At 35.4% G+C, this 17,267-nt stretch overlaps 1 protein-coding gene across 1 annotated transcript in view; it reads right to left on the minus strand.

Moving 5' to 3' along the window:
* Positions 1–3,950: 3,950 nt before the first annotated feature.
* RAP1B (RAP1B, member of RAS oncogene family) overlaps positions 3,951–17,267 on the minus strand; it is a 39,314-nt gene continuing 25,997 nt past the window's right edge. The window contains exons 2-8 of the mRNA XM_063075068.1: positions 13,741–13,823; positions 12,626–12,694; positions 11,433–11,489; positions 10,545–10,685; positions 8,363–8,506; positions 7,312–7,428; positions 3,951–5,198 (exon numbers count right to left, since the gene is read on the minus strand). Coding sequence (XP_062931138.1) covers positions 7,342–7,428; positions 8,363–8,506; positions 10,545–10,685; positions 11,433–11,489; positions 12,626–12,694; positions 13,741–13,797 — 555 coding nt within the window. The 5' untranslated portion in view covers positions 13,798–13,823 and the 3' untranslated portion in view covers positions 3,951–5,198; positions 7,312–7,341. The remainder of the gene's footprint in view (positions 5,199–7,311; positions 7,429–8,362; positions 8,507–10,544; positions 10,686–11,432; positions 11,490–12,625; positions 12,695–13,740; positions 13,824–17,267) is intronic.

Below are 17,267 nucleotides of genomic sequence, written 5' to 3' on the forward strand. Positions count from 1 at the left end.
ATTTAGCAATAAGTATTTTATTTCTACTTTTCAAATAACTTTGCTCAGTTAATAGGTTTCATAGCCATTTTTGGTAAGTATCATCATCACCATCGAATGTCCCAACACAGACTCATGCATTTTTTTTCTCTGAAGTCAGTTAAGGAAACATACGTTCAGTTCTATTCTCAACCTACACTTCTCATGTGCATTCATAAATACTAGATGTACTGATGCATTGTAACAAATTATAGAACAGATTTGTTTAAAAAAATTGAGTCCTATAAATCACAATGTTAAGGTTCACTGACAGTTTAAGAGAGACGAGCCTGCAAATTACTTCAGGATTTCTAAGATAATGTAGTAGGAGTATTAGTTATAAAATAATATACTGTAACACCTTTTTTTCATTTCCAAGATTGAAAAGAAAGGAGACAGACTAATTAATAGAGATTAAATTCAGTGAAGACACAGACTAAGATAAACTAAAATAAAAAATGCTGCAGTGATTAGTTTTAATTCTAAGTTTGATGTCCCACATCTAAAGATGAGATGATTAAAAAAAAACCCCTAACATTAACTTCATAAATGGAATTTTAAAATCTTTCTATTCATAATGTCGACATGTGGTAAACATTATATATTTACATTTAAGAAAAAAATTGAAACATGAAAGTCAAAACAAGGCTTTTACACTTTTCAGAAAAATATAAGTATAATATCACTCTGGTTTTCTCCTAAAATTCATGTTACCAAGTACTCTTGGGGACATGAAAAATTCATGCCTTTTCTTACTGAATTATATTAGGATTTTTCCATCTAAACACCAGAAAAGTCCATCTACAAATGATTTGCATTACTAGGCTGCAGTTACTATTTTGTATAGGAGAAAATGCTTTTTGTCAAACCATAGCTCTATTTCTATTAGTGTTAAAAAAAAAAAAAAAATACTGACCTAGAGGATAACACTGGCATTCACTTCACTTTCCTTACCTCCTATGAAGTAGGTGCTATTATCATTCTCATTTTATAGATGGGAAAAGCAAAGCACCTAGGAAGTGGCAGAGCTGGGATTACAAACCCAGGAAATCTGGTTCCAGAGTCCATATTATTATTCACTACTAAATTGTCCATTCTGTAACCCTAACAGTCATCTAACTTATGTGCTGTTTCCCATCAGATCAGTAGTTTTCAACTGGGGTGACTTTGCCCTTCAGGCTCCCCTGCTCCCTTCAATCCAACAGGAGGACATTTGGCAATGTATTAAGACATTTTTGGTTGTCACAACTTGCGGGTGGGGGTGATTACTGGAATCCGGTTGGCAGAGACCAGGGATGCTACTAAAAATCCTATACTGTACAGGACAGCCCCCACGATACATTATCCAGCACAAAAATGTCAACAGTATTGAGGCTGAGAAAACTTGTAATAGAGTATAAATTCTAGGAGGGCAAGGTTTTAGTTGATCTTGGTTGCTGCTGTATCCTCAGGCCTAGAACAATTCTTGATAACTTATGTAAGTTTATCTGCTGGATGAATATTTAGCTATTCTTAAGAGCCTAAAACTGCTTGGTAGGCAACAAACACTGATTAAAGGTAACTAAACTAATGGTGGTGCCTTCAATGGATGTAAAAGGACATAGTAAATTGAAGTGCTTTTAGTGTTCTGTAGTCCCACTTTTGGGGGGCTTAATTTTCTCCCAAATGACTATAAATAAAACCAGTTCTGCCAAAACAAGTCTCTTAGTTAAGTGGGGCTTCTGGAAGAAATTTTTTCCCTTAGGCCTCCCTCTCAGTACTTGGTGAGTTAAGGAATAAGACCTTTTTTCTTCTTAAAATGAAAGCTTTTAAATGTCCCATTCAAATAGCATACATTTAGGAGATTACCACACACACCTAAATTAGATGGTAACACCAATTAATTGCTTCAGTGACTGGCAAATACTTGGAGAAAGTTTGAGTGAAGAGTTTCTTTACAAATTTCAAGTAATTGAATTAAAACACACATAAGACAAAGATCTATTCTCTAAAAACATAGTAGTACTTTAGTCCACATCATTCAGATTTTTATAACCATAGTATTTAAAAAAAATACTATATAAAAAAATCCAGTTCCAGTCAAGATGGCGGGATAGACGGTCCCCAGCATCATTCTCTCCCAGAAATCAACCAATTTACAACTATATAAAAAAGCAACAACAGCCAAGCTGGGGCCACTAGAGCTCAGGGGAGGAGGAGGAGAGAACTACATACAGAGTGCATGAAGGCAGGAGAAGCCACAATGAAAGAAAAACCTGCTCTGACCATTTTGTGCTGTGGCTACTTTAAGGCTGGAACTGCTGAGGACATGAAGCAGGAGCCAGCAAATGCAGCAGCTGTGCCCCTTGGATGGAGTTGCTTGGAGGCGGTAGGGGAAAAGAGTGCCTTGGTGGCCCCCAGGCCAGCAAGACCACTAATGGGGTTCCCATGGACCCGCAAAGGAGCAAGGAGCCACAGCTAAAGGAATGGAGACACTCAGAGGCCGGTGTCATCACAAGGGACTGGTGCACAGCCTGTCTTACGGGAAGTGTTTGCAGCATGTGCAGTGGGAGAGATGGGCCCACCGGGGGAACACTGGGGCACAGCAAGGACAGCTGATCTGCACCCCATTCAGCGTAGGACCACTCAGAGGAGACTGGTCAGGAATATAGAATTGCATGGGGTGCAGTTTGATGAAAAGACTCAGGCCCAGATCAGAGTTACTATACAACCCAGGTGTGCACTGAGTCTGTGTAGAGCTGGAAGTACCTATCAAGTCAACCATTATAACTTGTGCTGCACAAAAAGCCTTCCCTAGGGAAGCAGCAGCAAAGCAGCAATTTAGCTAAACCACAGAGCTCAAGTACTGGTCCCAGCAGGAAGTTCCCCCACTTCAAAAGTAAGAAAGGACAAAAATATTAGTTCTGGTTCAGACATACCACCAGTGCCTCGGGTCTGCCCGGGGATGTGAGGCATGGAGTTGGGGACTGTAGCCCCCTCCCACAACCAGGCACACTACCAGTGCCTTAGAGGCCCGGACCACCCTCCCCTCAACCATGCACACCATGCTAGCACCTCGGGGCCTGCCTGGGGACCCGAGGACCAGACTCCCCCCCAACAACCAGGCACATCGCCAGCACCAAGGAGCATGCCAAGAACATCACCTCTATGTGGGTGGCCCACCACAGCCACCATAATAACCATCACTGCCACAAAAGCGGCTAGATGCTACAACCACCACACAGATGGTCTGCCAGCCACTGGAGTGCACTGACACAAGGAGAGTCACCAGCAGAGATAAAGAAAAGTGTATGTTTCTTTCCACAAAGCCCATTCCAGAGTGACAGAAGAAGCATCTACTCTATAATAATATTGGGGGGCGTGATCACACCTCTCAGCATTGGACAAATCATCTAAGAAACAAATCAACAGAGTAACCATTATTCTTTCAGGAGAGAAGAAATCTAGGTTAATTAGTGGGGGGAGGGGGATGAGGTGAGATTGGACAAGGGGCATAAAGAATAAGTATGATTTGTAACAATATATATGCTAGTAATATTGATTTGATCAACATATCTCAACTTTGAACCCCCGAAATATGTAAAATCAAATGTAACTCAATTAAAAAAAAAACCAAAAAACCTCCACCTCAAAGAGCTACTGAACATTAGCCAAAGGCATCTGTTCATAAGTAATATTGCTTGATTTACAAAATTCTTTCTTAAAGAAAATGCCAAACAGTGGTCATGAAGATATTCAAACAATACTAGAAAAAAAACCCTGATATCTTTCACCCATCATTCCTGCAATTAATGAATGACTCTGGCTTCCCCATATGTTAAATTATGAGACCAGTGTGTAAAATGCACCTATTACTTTAAAAAAGAAGATAAATCCATATTTATTAACTAGCACTATTAAAAACATTACACAAAACACATTCAAGTGGCAAGTAATTATAATGCAAGCCCTTGCATGGCAATCCAAATTTATTGAACTACTGATGCTAAAGTTATACAAAATTGCACCACTTTAATTAAGGCTTTTAGTTTACATTTGGCCACCTCAAAGTAGTTGTAACATCAGGTTGGTCAATTTAAATACTGTGGCTCCCTGTTGGATAGACATACGATCTTTACACCCAAACGTTAATGCATACAAAGCAACAAGGCATTGTTAAATAAAACAGCAATAGTTACTGCAAATTAGGCCTTGTGACCAATTACACATGATTAAAATTACTTCCCACATTCACATCCACAGTACTCTCCACCATTTAACATCTCAACCAAAACGTTACACATGTGAAACAATCACTAACAGGCAAAAATACTAAACCTGTATATTTGGTATTGCAAATACACTTATGCATGAGCAAGCAAGGGATTCACAGTGAGAATCTACAGCTGCAGAAGCCTGAAAATGATTTACAAAAATTGTTAAATCATTAAAAAATTGTTTGAAAATATACACTTCTTGTTGTAGACCCCCACTGTACACACAACTATAAACATTGTTCCCTATGTAAACAAAAAGGAAACATAAAAAGAGATTTGAAAAGTCTGGACATTTCCTTCCCAATAGATATTAAAGGCAATGTCTTTAATCTAAGACATTATACTGAAAGGACTATTGTATTTTAAAGACATGATCACTGTCTCCACAGGTTTTTTAAAAATTAAAAAAACTATATAGCTGTGTTAATCAAAGCGCTTATTTTGTACAATACAATGATAATGACCTTGAATTTCTTAAAAAAAAAAAATTACAAGCTACAAGTATCAAAGAAGCAAAGTTATCTGGAGTAGTCTATATAGGAGCTCTTTGGACTTTCTTTTATTATGCTAAAATAGTGGTGCTTTTAGGATTTACATTATTGTACTCTCCAATACAAAGTATGGGGCATGTTAAAGTATACAGTACACCATTTTCATACATGTACAACATTGGTGGATGAAGAATGTCTCTTAGCAGTAATACTGGATGTAGCCTCTGGTTTTACCAGGGGCATACTCTAGGACTATTATATAAGTAAAAATCTCTCTTGTGATACTGGAAAGTGATTAGAATGTGCAAACTGATATAGTAGCTTTCATCCGCCTCTTAAAGGGTACCACCACAGGAAAGTCCATTTAAGATGTTGGTAGGTTTAACAAAGTTGGAATGCTGGCACTGTTGAATTGGGCAACAGTTCTTCAGACCTGTTAAAAGAAAAAAGTTAACTGAAAATTTGGGTTGAAAACAGTACACTAAAGATCCAAAGGAAAGAGGACAACAGTCTTAAAGTGTTAGAAATAAATATAATACAGGCTCTTGTTCTAGTCATTACATTAATGACAAAGAACCACAATGCATAGTAAAGACATTTTTGTCTTTTCATTTCAAAAAGATGAAGTCTATTCTGCTGCTCTCTTGAAAGTCAGTCAAATAAAAATTTTAGATACTGCTCTCCCCTCCTCCAAAAACACCTTTATACAGACTTCTCTGTATTACCGTCAAAGATTAAAAAGAAAAAAAAAAAAAAATCACATTAAAATTTTAGTTCAAGTCAATCTTATTAGAATTAGGATTAAAGGACAGCAATACTAACAAAATGGGTGATCCTGTGTTTACGATCCTAGAATTACATCATAAGTATATTCCAGTACTAGAAAATCAAGACATTTCTTTCTTTTCCAATAAAAGTAGCTATAAAGCTGGTTCAGAGAAGTAGACAAACAAATTTCATGATGGCTCCTTACAGATGACAGTTATACTTGATTCTACTGATTTTAAGATGATGTCAGAAAAAGCTGATATTACACTAAAACCACATGTATTTAAGTTTCTAAACAAATTTGTGAGTGATGTAAAAGAAATAAAAACCACAACTCACTGTCTGTTAAATATTTATTTATTATGGATGATTTTCTGCATATATACCTGGGCTAAAAACAGTTTCCTTTTTTACTTTGTTTTTCTGGGGATCAAATTTGTTACAAGCTCGAGAGGGTTGTTAATATAGATGTGGCTGCTGAAATAATTTTCACAGATACCTAGAACCTTAGGTCCTCATTCTGAGACTGAATGAAGTTTGTAATCTAGTTTTCTAAGTCTTAGCAGACTGAATCTAGCAAATTGGAAACGAGACATAGGAGTGTGTGAACTCAGGCACATGTATGCTGTGAAGAATGGGCATGTGGTTAGGAATGACAGGATTATCAGAACGAATTAAACAGAGAACTGCAAATGGAGGGTAGGGATAAAAGATACATAAAGTACTGTTAGCATGGGACTATTTGACATAGAAGGAAGCAGTTCTCAAGGATAAAGGTATAGTAAAATGGTTTAATAATAACTGAACAGGAAACCATTATCACTGGCAAACAGCAGCAGCTAGTAGTTGAGTGTTTACTATGTGCTAGACACTGATCTAATTGCTTGATAAGAATTAACCTCATTTAATATGATCGTTTTCAAAATCTATATAAAAATATTGTATGCCCAGTCTTCCTTTGCTGTCTCATTTCTGGGTTGTATTTGTGGTTCTTTTCTGCCTGGGAACCCTTCATTCCTGACATGGCTAACTTCTACTTGTCTTTCAGATCTCAGCTTGGATGTCTCTTATCCTGACACTTTCCCTGAATCTTTAGTCCACATCTGACAGGTTCGGTGGTGCCCCAGTTATATTATTATGTAGCCATACTAGCATAGTGGCTAAGTATGGACTTAAGAGCCAGCCTGCCTATTCAAAATCTGGCTCTAACTGCAGGGTTTGAGCAAGTAACAATCTTTTTGTGCCTCAGTTCCCTCATCTGTAATACAGGAATAATAACAGTTCTTGCCTCATAGGGTTGTTGTGAGAATTGAATTAACAGACGGTACCTAAGAGTGCCTGGCACATGGTAAATGTGTCAAGGGTTATTATTATTACTACTACACTGGATTTATTCTATCACGGCATTTATCACATTTTGCAATTGTTTGTCTCTCTCTTCTACTACACCTTAATCAGCTTAAGGCAAGTAAGAGGCAAGAGGAGAAGGTTGGCCTTGTTCACCATCACACTGCCAGCACCAGTGTCCCATCAAGGCATAAGTATATATTGAATGAACTTATTTAGAATACCACTTACGTGGGATATCTTACTTCTGATGATAAGTAAATGAAATAATTATTTTAGCTAATAGGATATCATAATAATTCATGAGTATCTTAAAAAGGAAGTAACCATTTATTTTTTAGAACAAAAAAAATTCTATACTTGCTTTCATGAAAGAATACCCTTAATGAAGTTGAGCAATTAAAAGTTAGAGGAAAGATAAATTAACATACCTGGCTCAGAGCTACAATGCATTTAGTATATTAAAGCAGCTGACATGTTGACTTTTTGCGGGCCTTCCCAGGCACTGGAGTTTTTCTGTTAATTTGCCGCACTAGGTCATAAAAGATCTGAAACATATTAATTTTTTTTAATTTACAGAAGGAAAAAATCCACAATTGAAGAAAAAAAAATTTTTTTTATGGATATAAATGAATCCCCAGAAAGCAAATATTTTGTTCAGTTAAGGAATGAGAGTAAAACCAGTTGTTGTTATAAAACTGCCAAGTTTTTTGTTTGTTTATTTTTTTGGCGAGTTAAAATTGTTCTTCTTAAAATAAGTACTTAAAACGAAGGAGCTGCAGAGATCTTATCTGAGTTCAATAAGAACATTACCATTAAACAAAGAAAAAATCCTTTGCTGTTCTTCAAAGTTTTTTATGTCTGTGCTCTACAGCATGACTTTAAGACCCTTCAAGAACCATGCATGTGTTTTTGAATTTTAGTCTCTTTTACATGATATCTTCATATACCTGAATACTTAATCTATTTTCCCCATCCCTATCTTGTCTGTCCAGTCTTCTTTTTTCATGGTAAATTTCACTGTACCAGCCTTTAATTAAGAGACTGAAATATTGCTGCATGCTAGAGGTCACAGGTTCAGATCCTGATACTGGCCAGACACCAAAAAAAAAAAAAAAAAACAGAGAGAGAGACTGAAATAGTACTATTGCTTCTTTACATGCATATAAAGGGTCTTTAAAAAGTTCACGGAAAGATTTGTATTATTTTTTAATTCCATTTTTCCAAACTTTTTAAAGCACCCTCATATATAGATATATATGACTTTTTTGGCCTATAAGATCAACAACCCCACAGATATGTACAATCAGTTACATTTCTAAAAAAAAAAAAAAAAAAAAAAAAGTAGAGGGGTGGGAGGAAATCAATATATCATCCTGACTATATATTAACTTGAGGTTGTGTTAATATACACATTTTTTAACATTAATTTTGAAAGCTGCATTCCAAATGAAGAGCTATCTTAAATATATTTGACCATACCTCATTAACATTTATTTTTGATTTTGCAGAAGATTCTAAGAATGCACAGTTGTTCCATTGTCTTGCTAGATTTTGACCTTGTTCCTTTCCTACAACTCTTTCATCTTCCAAGTCACACTTATTACCAACCAGAATCATTGGAACCTAAAAATACATTTGTGAGGGTAAAAATAAATAAGTAAATATGCCATTCAAATCAAAAGAATTCTAAGATTCACCCCAAAGGATCCCTTTTCATATGATGTCAGAGAAAAATACTAAATTAATAACGTGTAAATATGAAACCTTAATAATGTTAATTAAATTGTAAGACTTAAACAATAAGTATTGACTTTCAGGTCAATTACACTGTCAATTATCTTCACTGACTTCTCTTTTCATGAAGATGTCAAATGCTAACTCCAAAGGGAAGAAAAGAGAAAAAGACAAAAAATTCTTATGCAGGTTAAATAAAATGAACATGACCCAAGTCAATGTAGATATAAATAAGAATCTTCCACGTGAAATCTTCAGAAAATCAGCTATGACCTACTTATTATAAAAGAAGGGGGAAAACCCTTAAAGTTACATCCCAATCCACTTTAATTATAGTAAGCAAAAAAATATAACCATTTAAAAAGGAAGTACAAAAGGGTGTTACTGTGAAAAGCCAATATATTTCAACACTTGAAAATATTTCTCTAAAGAGTGTGAATCAACTTCAAGTTTTCTGGTTTCCTGACATGCATTTATCAAATAAGCATTCTCAATTGCACAACACAAAAAGGAGAAATTTGGAAGGCCCCTAAAGAAGAATTTTTAGTTTCTCACATAGTCTTATATTAAAAAGTAAAGTTAAATCAATTTAATTTACTAAAAATCAAGACCACTTATGGCATCTTGCATCTGGAGATATGTGGTATCTGTAATTTTAAAAGAAAATTATAGGGAAAAATAAACAGAACCACTATTAACAGTTTAGAAACTGGCTTTCTAAAGCATTTTTGGAAGAAATCCAAACAAGGAAAATAAGAATTTTGGCTTTTAGGAACAAGTATAGAGTTTATTATTAGGCATTTAATAAATACTGATAGAAGAAAACTATAATGCAACTGATAAAAGAAAACTATAGTAGTCAGTAGAGACACTAGAAAACAGATTTATAGTACTAATTGAAAAATGCTCACTGAGGTTGCTGTAAATATGCAGGGTCTTCCAAAATTCCCTTGTTTCAGAAGTCCAGAACATAGCAACATTTACCATGGTGTCTTCTAGTTCTCACTATATTTGCTATAATTAAACTATATATTCAGCAATTCTTAAAGTGTGGTACTCTGATCAGCAGTATCAATACCACCTGGAGACTTGGGCCCTATTCCAGCCCTACTGTATCAGAAACTTTGGAGGTTGTGCCCAGCAATCTATGTCTTAACCAGTCCTTACAGGTGATTCTGATACAAGATCAATTCTGGGAATCACTGATATATACAGTATGATCAGGAATTAAAATAATCTTTTTCAAGTTACCTACAAGCTTAAACTCCATTATGGTATACTATGAAGGGGCACCAAAATCAATTTCAGAATGTAATGTATTTGTTGCCTTCCTTTTAAAATTATTATTATGCTCCTTCTCTGTCATAGTTGCTTGAGATATGTTCATATGTATGTCTGATTCTTGTTAAATAGGCTCTTATATGTACCAGAAATGTGGCCAGAACATCATTTGCTCTACTGGTAACATCTGCCTCCCACATCCCTCCCTCCTTCCCAAATGCATGATTTAAAAATAGGAAAAAGTATAACATTTAATTTTCACAAGATAAGGGGAAAGGAGGAAATTTCTCACTTACCACATGATATGTATTTGAAAACATATTAACGATATATTTTAAAGTATGTTTTGCCTTGCAAAGAAAAAGCTTCTGAAAAACAGTCTCCTCCCCCCAAAATACATAAATTTGAAATTGGGTTTGAATTTAAACTTTATTTGGGGGGGGGGAAGGAGAAGGGAGGGAGGTTTTGGTGATGGGGAGCAATAATCAGCCACAATGTATATCGACAAAATAAAATTAAAAAAAAAATAAATAAAAAATAAAATAAAATAAAATAAAATAAAATTAAAAAAAATAAATAAACTTTATTTGGTAATATTATAATAAAGGTTTTGAAACAAAATATATTTATTAGGAAGTCAGCTTACATCATCAGTATCTTTAACTCGAAGAATCTGTTCTCTCAGATCTTGTAAATCATTAAATGTGGACTGTGCTGTGATGGAATAAACTAATGCAAAGCCTTGTCCATTTTTCATGTACAAATCCCTCATTGCTGTAAATTGTTCCTACAGTAGAAAAAAAGAAACATTAAAAAACAAGAATGTTTTGACGATTAATCTGACAATTTTCAAAGTCTGTAATTATAGATCAATGAAGATTACAGTATTATATAACATTTCTTAAAATTATAGTCCATGGCAAGATACTATTTGTAAAACTCGTATTTCAAGAAATAGACTTTTTATTTAAAAATAACACACCAAAGTAGATTTATATACAATAAATATACTCAAGTGGAACAGAAATATCCTGTCCCCAAAAGCTACTTAAAAGCAGCTTTTTAATATATCATAATGTGTGCAGCACCCTAATTGTATCCCCAAGGTACTCACAGCTAGCTCAGAAAGCTCTAGTAACGTGGGGTACCTCAGCATGCTTACCTATATTTTGCAATCCTCACACACTACTTCTCCTTCACTAGAGTGTGAGCATTTGAAGATAAAAACACAGTGCCTGGCACATATCAGGTACTCAATTTAGGTGAATGACTACCAGGTACTCAATTTAGGTGAATGACTACCATACACCCAGAATAAATCTTCCCTTTCACTTTCAGATCTAACAAATCTAACTGGTCCATAAATACTTTGAAGGAGGAAAGATACCAATCAAAATGCTGCACACAGCCTCTGAGGAATGAATGTGCCTAAGTATTTTTTCACATTATTTGAAATATGGTAATATATCAAAATGTTTTTTAAAGTCAATATTGTACAAACTGTGCATATTCTTTGGCACTTCGTTTTACATACCGTTCCTGCAGTATCCAAGATTTCAAGCATACACTGTTGTGCATCTACTTCAACTTGCTGGGGGAAAAGTTAAAATACATCTTCATTTTTTTATGTATGTACGATTACCTTAATACACACAAAAGCTAATATATCGAAAACAGAGATACAGATTATATCAATTTTACAAGTTAATATTGAACAATACTTTAACAAAACAGGAGAAAAAATAGCTACGTAATCAAGGTTGACAGATCCCCAAATTGTTAACAGGTACAAAAACCATACGTTCTCGAATAAATACAAGGATACCTATAAGATCCAGTCTTAATACAAATCATTCAGCACTTGATTCTGGAGAAAAAATGATTTCAAAATAGCTCAAGTGCATAAATAAAACTAGCAACAGTTCCAACAATATCAGAAATGATTTTATCTCAACTTTTCTATAATACTTTAGATATACCTTCATTTCTCTAGATAATTATATTGCCTCACCATATTGGAACAAGATTTCTGGTAGCAAGGAAGCAGTGCCACAGCTATAAAATAAATTATATATCCCTGTTACCCTTTTTCACCCAATATTTCCTAGGAAAAAAGTTATTTAAAATTAGATGAGAAAAGAAAAGAGTGATACTGCCTCACATTTGGGGTGCAGGAAAGAGTTTCCAGTTTTTTGGTAGACTGTGGACATGGAGGCCAGGCTGGCTACTACATACAGGTGGGGAGACAACTCTCTCCCTATTAAGTTAAAAATGTCTGTGTATCATTTTATTGTCACATGCTGTGTCAGTGGACATAAGAATTTGCCTTTCTATCATGAGCAGTGGCACTTTCTCAAGGAGTTTTAATAAGTAGGAAGGTTAGGGAGACTTCTATACACCTAACTCTAGGTTAAAAAAGAAGGGACACTGAGAGTAATCAGTCTTTCTAGGGGAACAAGAGGTTACCACATTAAACGGGTGATCCAGCTTTAAAGTTTGCATGTCAAATTACAATTTTGGGGTCATATGAGTGTTTATGGTTCTCCTAAACAAGCAAACATGCAACATCAGGAAAAATCAGGTGTGAACTTCTCCCACTAATTTTATAAATTAACTCTGCCTCTTTATCCTACTTTATATACAGCATTCAATAATTATAAAGCTAAAAACATATATTTATAGCTATATTAAAATCAAAAGCAAAAGGCCTTCTAAAGTAACATATACCTTTCTGTAAGAATCTTCTATCGTAGGATCATATTTTTCAACAAAAATTCCTTGAACAAACTGTACAGTCTGGAAAAAAAATATTAACGTACCATTATACTTCTAAAGAAAAGAACAAATCCAAATCTCAAATTTTAAACTACTGATTTCACATAGGTAGTTACAGCAATGATGAAAAGAAAACAATCAATACTACATTTGAATTTACACATGTGGGGAGAAAATTACTTCAGAAAGTTTTTCTTAAAAACAAACAACCACTATGCTCCTTATCAGGTAATTCTAAGTTTAGAGATCATATATTTAAAATTTTTTAAATGTCTCATGTTTCAGTCTTAAGGATTTAAATTTGGATTTTAATTAGAAATTGGCTAATTGTGTATACACATACACATTCACACTCAACCCCACCCAACTTTAGATAAAAATGAAAAAGCAGCTCATACCACATTGTATACACTTCTCAGTTTACCTAAGCATGTTAAATTCTGTGCTAGGTGGCCACTCTAAGTGGCCAAGTAAGACGGTTTATCTCACTAGGGAGAAAGAGGTCAGTCTTCTTGTGGAGCTCTGCTAAACTCTGAACTATTCATCGAGTTGTTTTCCCTTAAGTTTCTCCCCTTCCCCAACCCTCAGCACCAAGTTGTGTCTTCATTCTTGCTATACCATTCCTGGTGCAGAAAACTTGGCCATTAAAATAATGTAAAACTAGAGAGTCAAAGATAATGTTTGAAAAATACTTTTTATAAATGTTGACATGTTCTACCATAAAATACATAGTATAAACCTACTCACAAGGAGAAAGACCAAAATTTCTTCCTATTTAGTTCTGAAATGCAGACAGACACATACTGAATGTATGAGCTCTCATGCTCTAAACTAAGATATGCATTCTGTCATACCTCATGTCAGTCTGGAACCAGTGTTCCAGAGAGAATATGATCCACCCAGATATAACTAAAAGTTGACTTAAATTACCAGAAAAATATTACATTGCTTCTAAAGTCATTATGGGATTTCGCCTTAACAAATAAAGACAAATAATCGAAACCTAAAACTTAAGAGAAAAAGAACATGTTGGAGTGAAAATATTACGTACAGTGAGAATGACTTACCAGAGCAGACTTTCCAACGCCTCCTGAGCCAAGAACGACTAGCTTATACTCACGCATGATGCAAAGTTGTCAAAACCTAGTACCTTATTAAAGGAAAACAAAAAATTCTTAAGTAATTTCGTATTCATGTGATTCTTATATAAATAAGACATCCAGGCAAGTAGATTTATTTAAAATGATTACTATACTATTGAGCACTCTATAAAGAGACTTGCTAAAGGATGCTCAGAGGCAGAAGGAAACTACAGAATTACAGGCATGACCTTTCAGCCCCATCCTACTAACTTCAATTAGAAAAAAATATTAAGGAAAAAAAGCAGAGCTAAAAAACATCACAAAGTGTATTTATTCTATTAGGTAAGAAGACAGTGACAGACATGTCTACTGCCTCTTCTCAGAAACCATCCCAAAACAAGAACAGCAAACACACACAAACATCCTATGAACTACCTGGAATCATGAACTACAAATAGCTGAGTGCCTAAGTACAGGGGTATACCCAATGAATAAAACAGATAAATATCCCTGCCCTCACTGTGCTAATGTTCTAAAAGATAATGGGATAGGGCAGAGGTCTGCAAACAAACATGGCCTATCGCCTGTTTTTTTACATAAAGTTTTACTGAAACACAGCCACACCCATTCATTTGTGCACAGTGGTTTTCTGCTGCAACAGTAAAGTAGTTACAACAGATGTCATCTGGTCCCCGAAGCCTAAAATATTTATTATCTGGGCTACCCGTGGGATAGATGCATGGTAAATGCAGAGGAAGGAGAAGAGCACATATCTATTCCTGAAGTTAGGGGGAGGTACAGACAAGGAGGTTGGAAATGTTCTGGAATCAGAGGCAGAGCAGAAGATATGAGTTCCCAGACTAAAAAAGTCCACTGAGTGCTCAGTATGATGAAATAGTAGAAATCAAAACAAAATAAAACCAAAAAGAAACAACCCATACTAAGGCTTGTTATGAAATTTCAGTATACTAATGATAGACAGAGATCCTAAAAGTTTCCAGGGTGGAGGATTAGATGAGAATAAAAAGTTCCCACATTCCTGGAAAAAACTAAATGGTCAATAGCCATGGTACAAAAATAGTTACCAGAACAGGTTGCAAACATTTTAATCAAGAAATGATAGTTCTTTAGTCACAGTAATAAGTAACCACCAAAACTGGTGTAAATGAATTTAATTAACCAATAACCATTTGTTTCAATGAGTATGCTTCTGCAAACTAACCAATCAGTGATGGCCCCTTACTTCTGCCAGTCAGCCAATCAAGAATGGACTTACATGTCAGAATGCCAACCAATCAACAAACTCTCTTACTTGACCTTCTACTTGTGGTTCTACAGTTTACATTTACTCACTCTTGCCTTTGAAAATTTGATTATCTTTGAACTTGGTAATCCCATAAACCCAATAAGACTTGTAGTCTGCTCTGCTCAGGGGAGGCAGCATCTGACCAGGAGAGCCTCTTCCTTAAGTAATAACTTCAGCCTTATGTTTTTTGTTATTGAATATTTTCTCTCATCCTTTCATAGTCAATTTAAGACCCTCATTGGGCACTCACTGTTCCAAGAAACCTTTAGATGAACAGGTATACCAAATAGCTCCTTGTATCCAACTTGTCTGTTCTTTGTTTTTGTTTTTTTAAGATGACCAGTAAGGGGATCTCAACCCTTGGCTTGGTGTTGTCGGCACCACGCTCAGCCAGTGAGCCAACTGGCTATCCCTATATAGGATCCAAACCCGTGGCCTTGGTGTTATCAGCACCACACTCTCCCGAGTGAGCCACAGGCTGGCCCTTTTCTGTTTGTTCTTTGAATTTGCTATTAGATGAGTCAGTCTCAACAATAATGGGAGCTACAATGTGGCTCCTTGATCTCACACTGATGTTATCCTAGGATTTGTAACCAAGTAGGTCTTTGTATAAGGCAATTAGGCCTTTTGGTTGACTTGGAGTTGTACTATTTGGTAAATATTTTTGCTGTTAGTTTAATTCTTCAGCTACTTGCTTAGCTTTGGTTCATCTACTTGTGAAAAGTTTTGTCTTCTGTGTTTTGTTTTGTCCTGGGCTGTCTTGTTTTCATTTATTCAACAAAGGAGTGCTCCATAAGGAATGAATGAAGGCACAGGCCCAATAATCCTCCAATCCAATTCAAGCTGGCCCTGAGCATTCAAGGTTGAAGATGAGTAAAACCAGTGACCAATTCAGACAAAGATGAGTAACCAATCAAACTTCACCTAAGCTGGCCAGTTATCTCAGTTGGTTAGAGTGCAGCCTTATATCACCAAGGTCACGGATTTGGATCCCCTTACCAGCCACCCAAAAAAACCCCACAAAAAACCAAAAAACTTCACCTAAGGTCACCTACAAAACCTTCATCATGGCAATCACTGTCTTATTGGTTTATAAAAATAATCATTTTGTTTAGTCCATATTATAAGGTTAATAACTGTAGGGCAGGCAGTTGATAACAGGGACCCTTCCTAACCTCTGCTTGGTCAGGGAACCTGAGAATCTGTAAGAATATACTAGTTTAAAAAAGATTTTTTAAGCACTCAAATTATTTTTATTTAGAAATACTTTATGTCCAGTGAAACAAGCAGATTTTAAGCATTACAGTTAAATAAGTTTTGATATATGCCAACATTCACACAACCCACAAACACCCCTCTCATGAAGATTTAAAACACTTCTATCACCCAAAAGTTCCAACATGCCTTTTTTCACTTAATTACCCCAACACCCTTTTTCTTGACTGTAATCTCTTTCTTATTTGTCATGGGTTTACACTGTCAAAACCATAATCTCCCTCAGAAGAGCTCCTATATCTTCTATAAACTCCCAATATAACCATAACTCTTGTACTTACATTGGGAAATGAAAAAATCTGTGACTTAATTGAATTTATGGCCAACTTTTGAAATGTCCTAATTAATATTTTAAGAGGAACTATAACTATAGAAGAAATTATGTAGACAAAATACCATCCAACAATCAACTTGTTTAACTGGTGTTCTGGGCCTCAAAATAAAAAGACTAAGAGTCTCTTCTCTTGTTAGTTTTCCTCTGCTCAAACCTTTAGAAACCTATCCTCCCTGAATCATTCTGTCTCATTTACACTATCCAGTCGAGTATATAACCCTGCTATTTCTTCTGCTCCTTCCGCTTACCCATGAAATGAACTACCTTTCTGGAGGGTTTCTTAGGAAAGGAACAATTATATCATACAATGGCCTCCCTGAATTGTGAGAAACAGAAGGCAGATCTATCGAAACTCAATTTTAATCCTGGTCTAGAATTTAGTTGAAGTTTATACTTGTATTTAAGCATTTTCCTAAATCTCAAGAAGAGTGACAGAAATTTGCTACAGAATTCTGGAATTTGTGAGATACATACTGTTCTGGAATACAAGATCTATATAACTTAATTACTAGGCCCTCAATATAAGAAAATGGTTAAAAGCAGAATGATAGGAAAGACCAGGAGATTTAAATAACCCAACATATTTTAAAAGTTGAC

This window comes from Cynocephalus volans, chromosome 12, assembly GCF_027409185.1.
Source record: "Cynocephalus volans isolate mCynVol1 chromosome 12, mCynVol1.pri, whole genome shotgun sequence".
In the NCBI taxonomy this organism is placed as follows: Eukaryota; Metazoa; Chordata; class Mammalia; order Dermoptera; family Cynocephalidae; genus Cynocephalus; species Cynocephalus volans.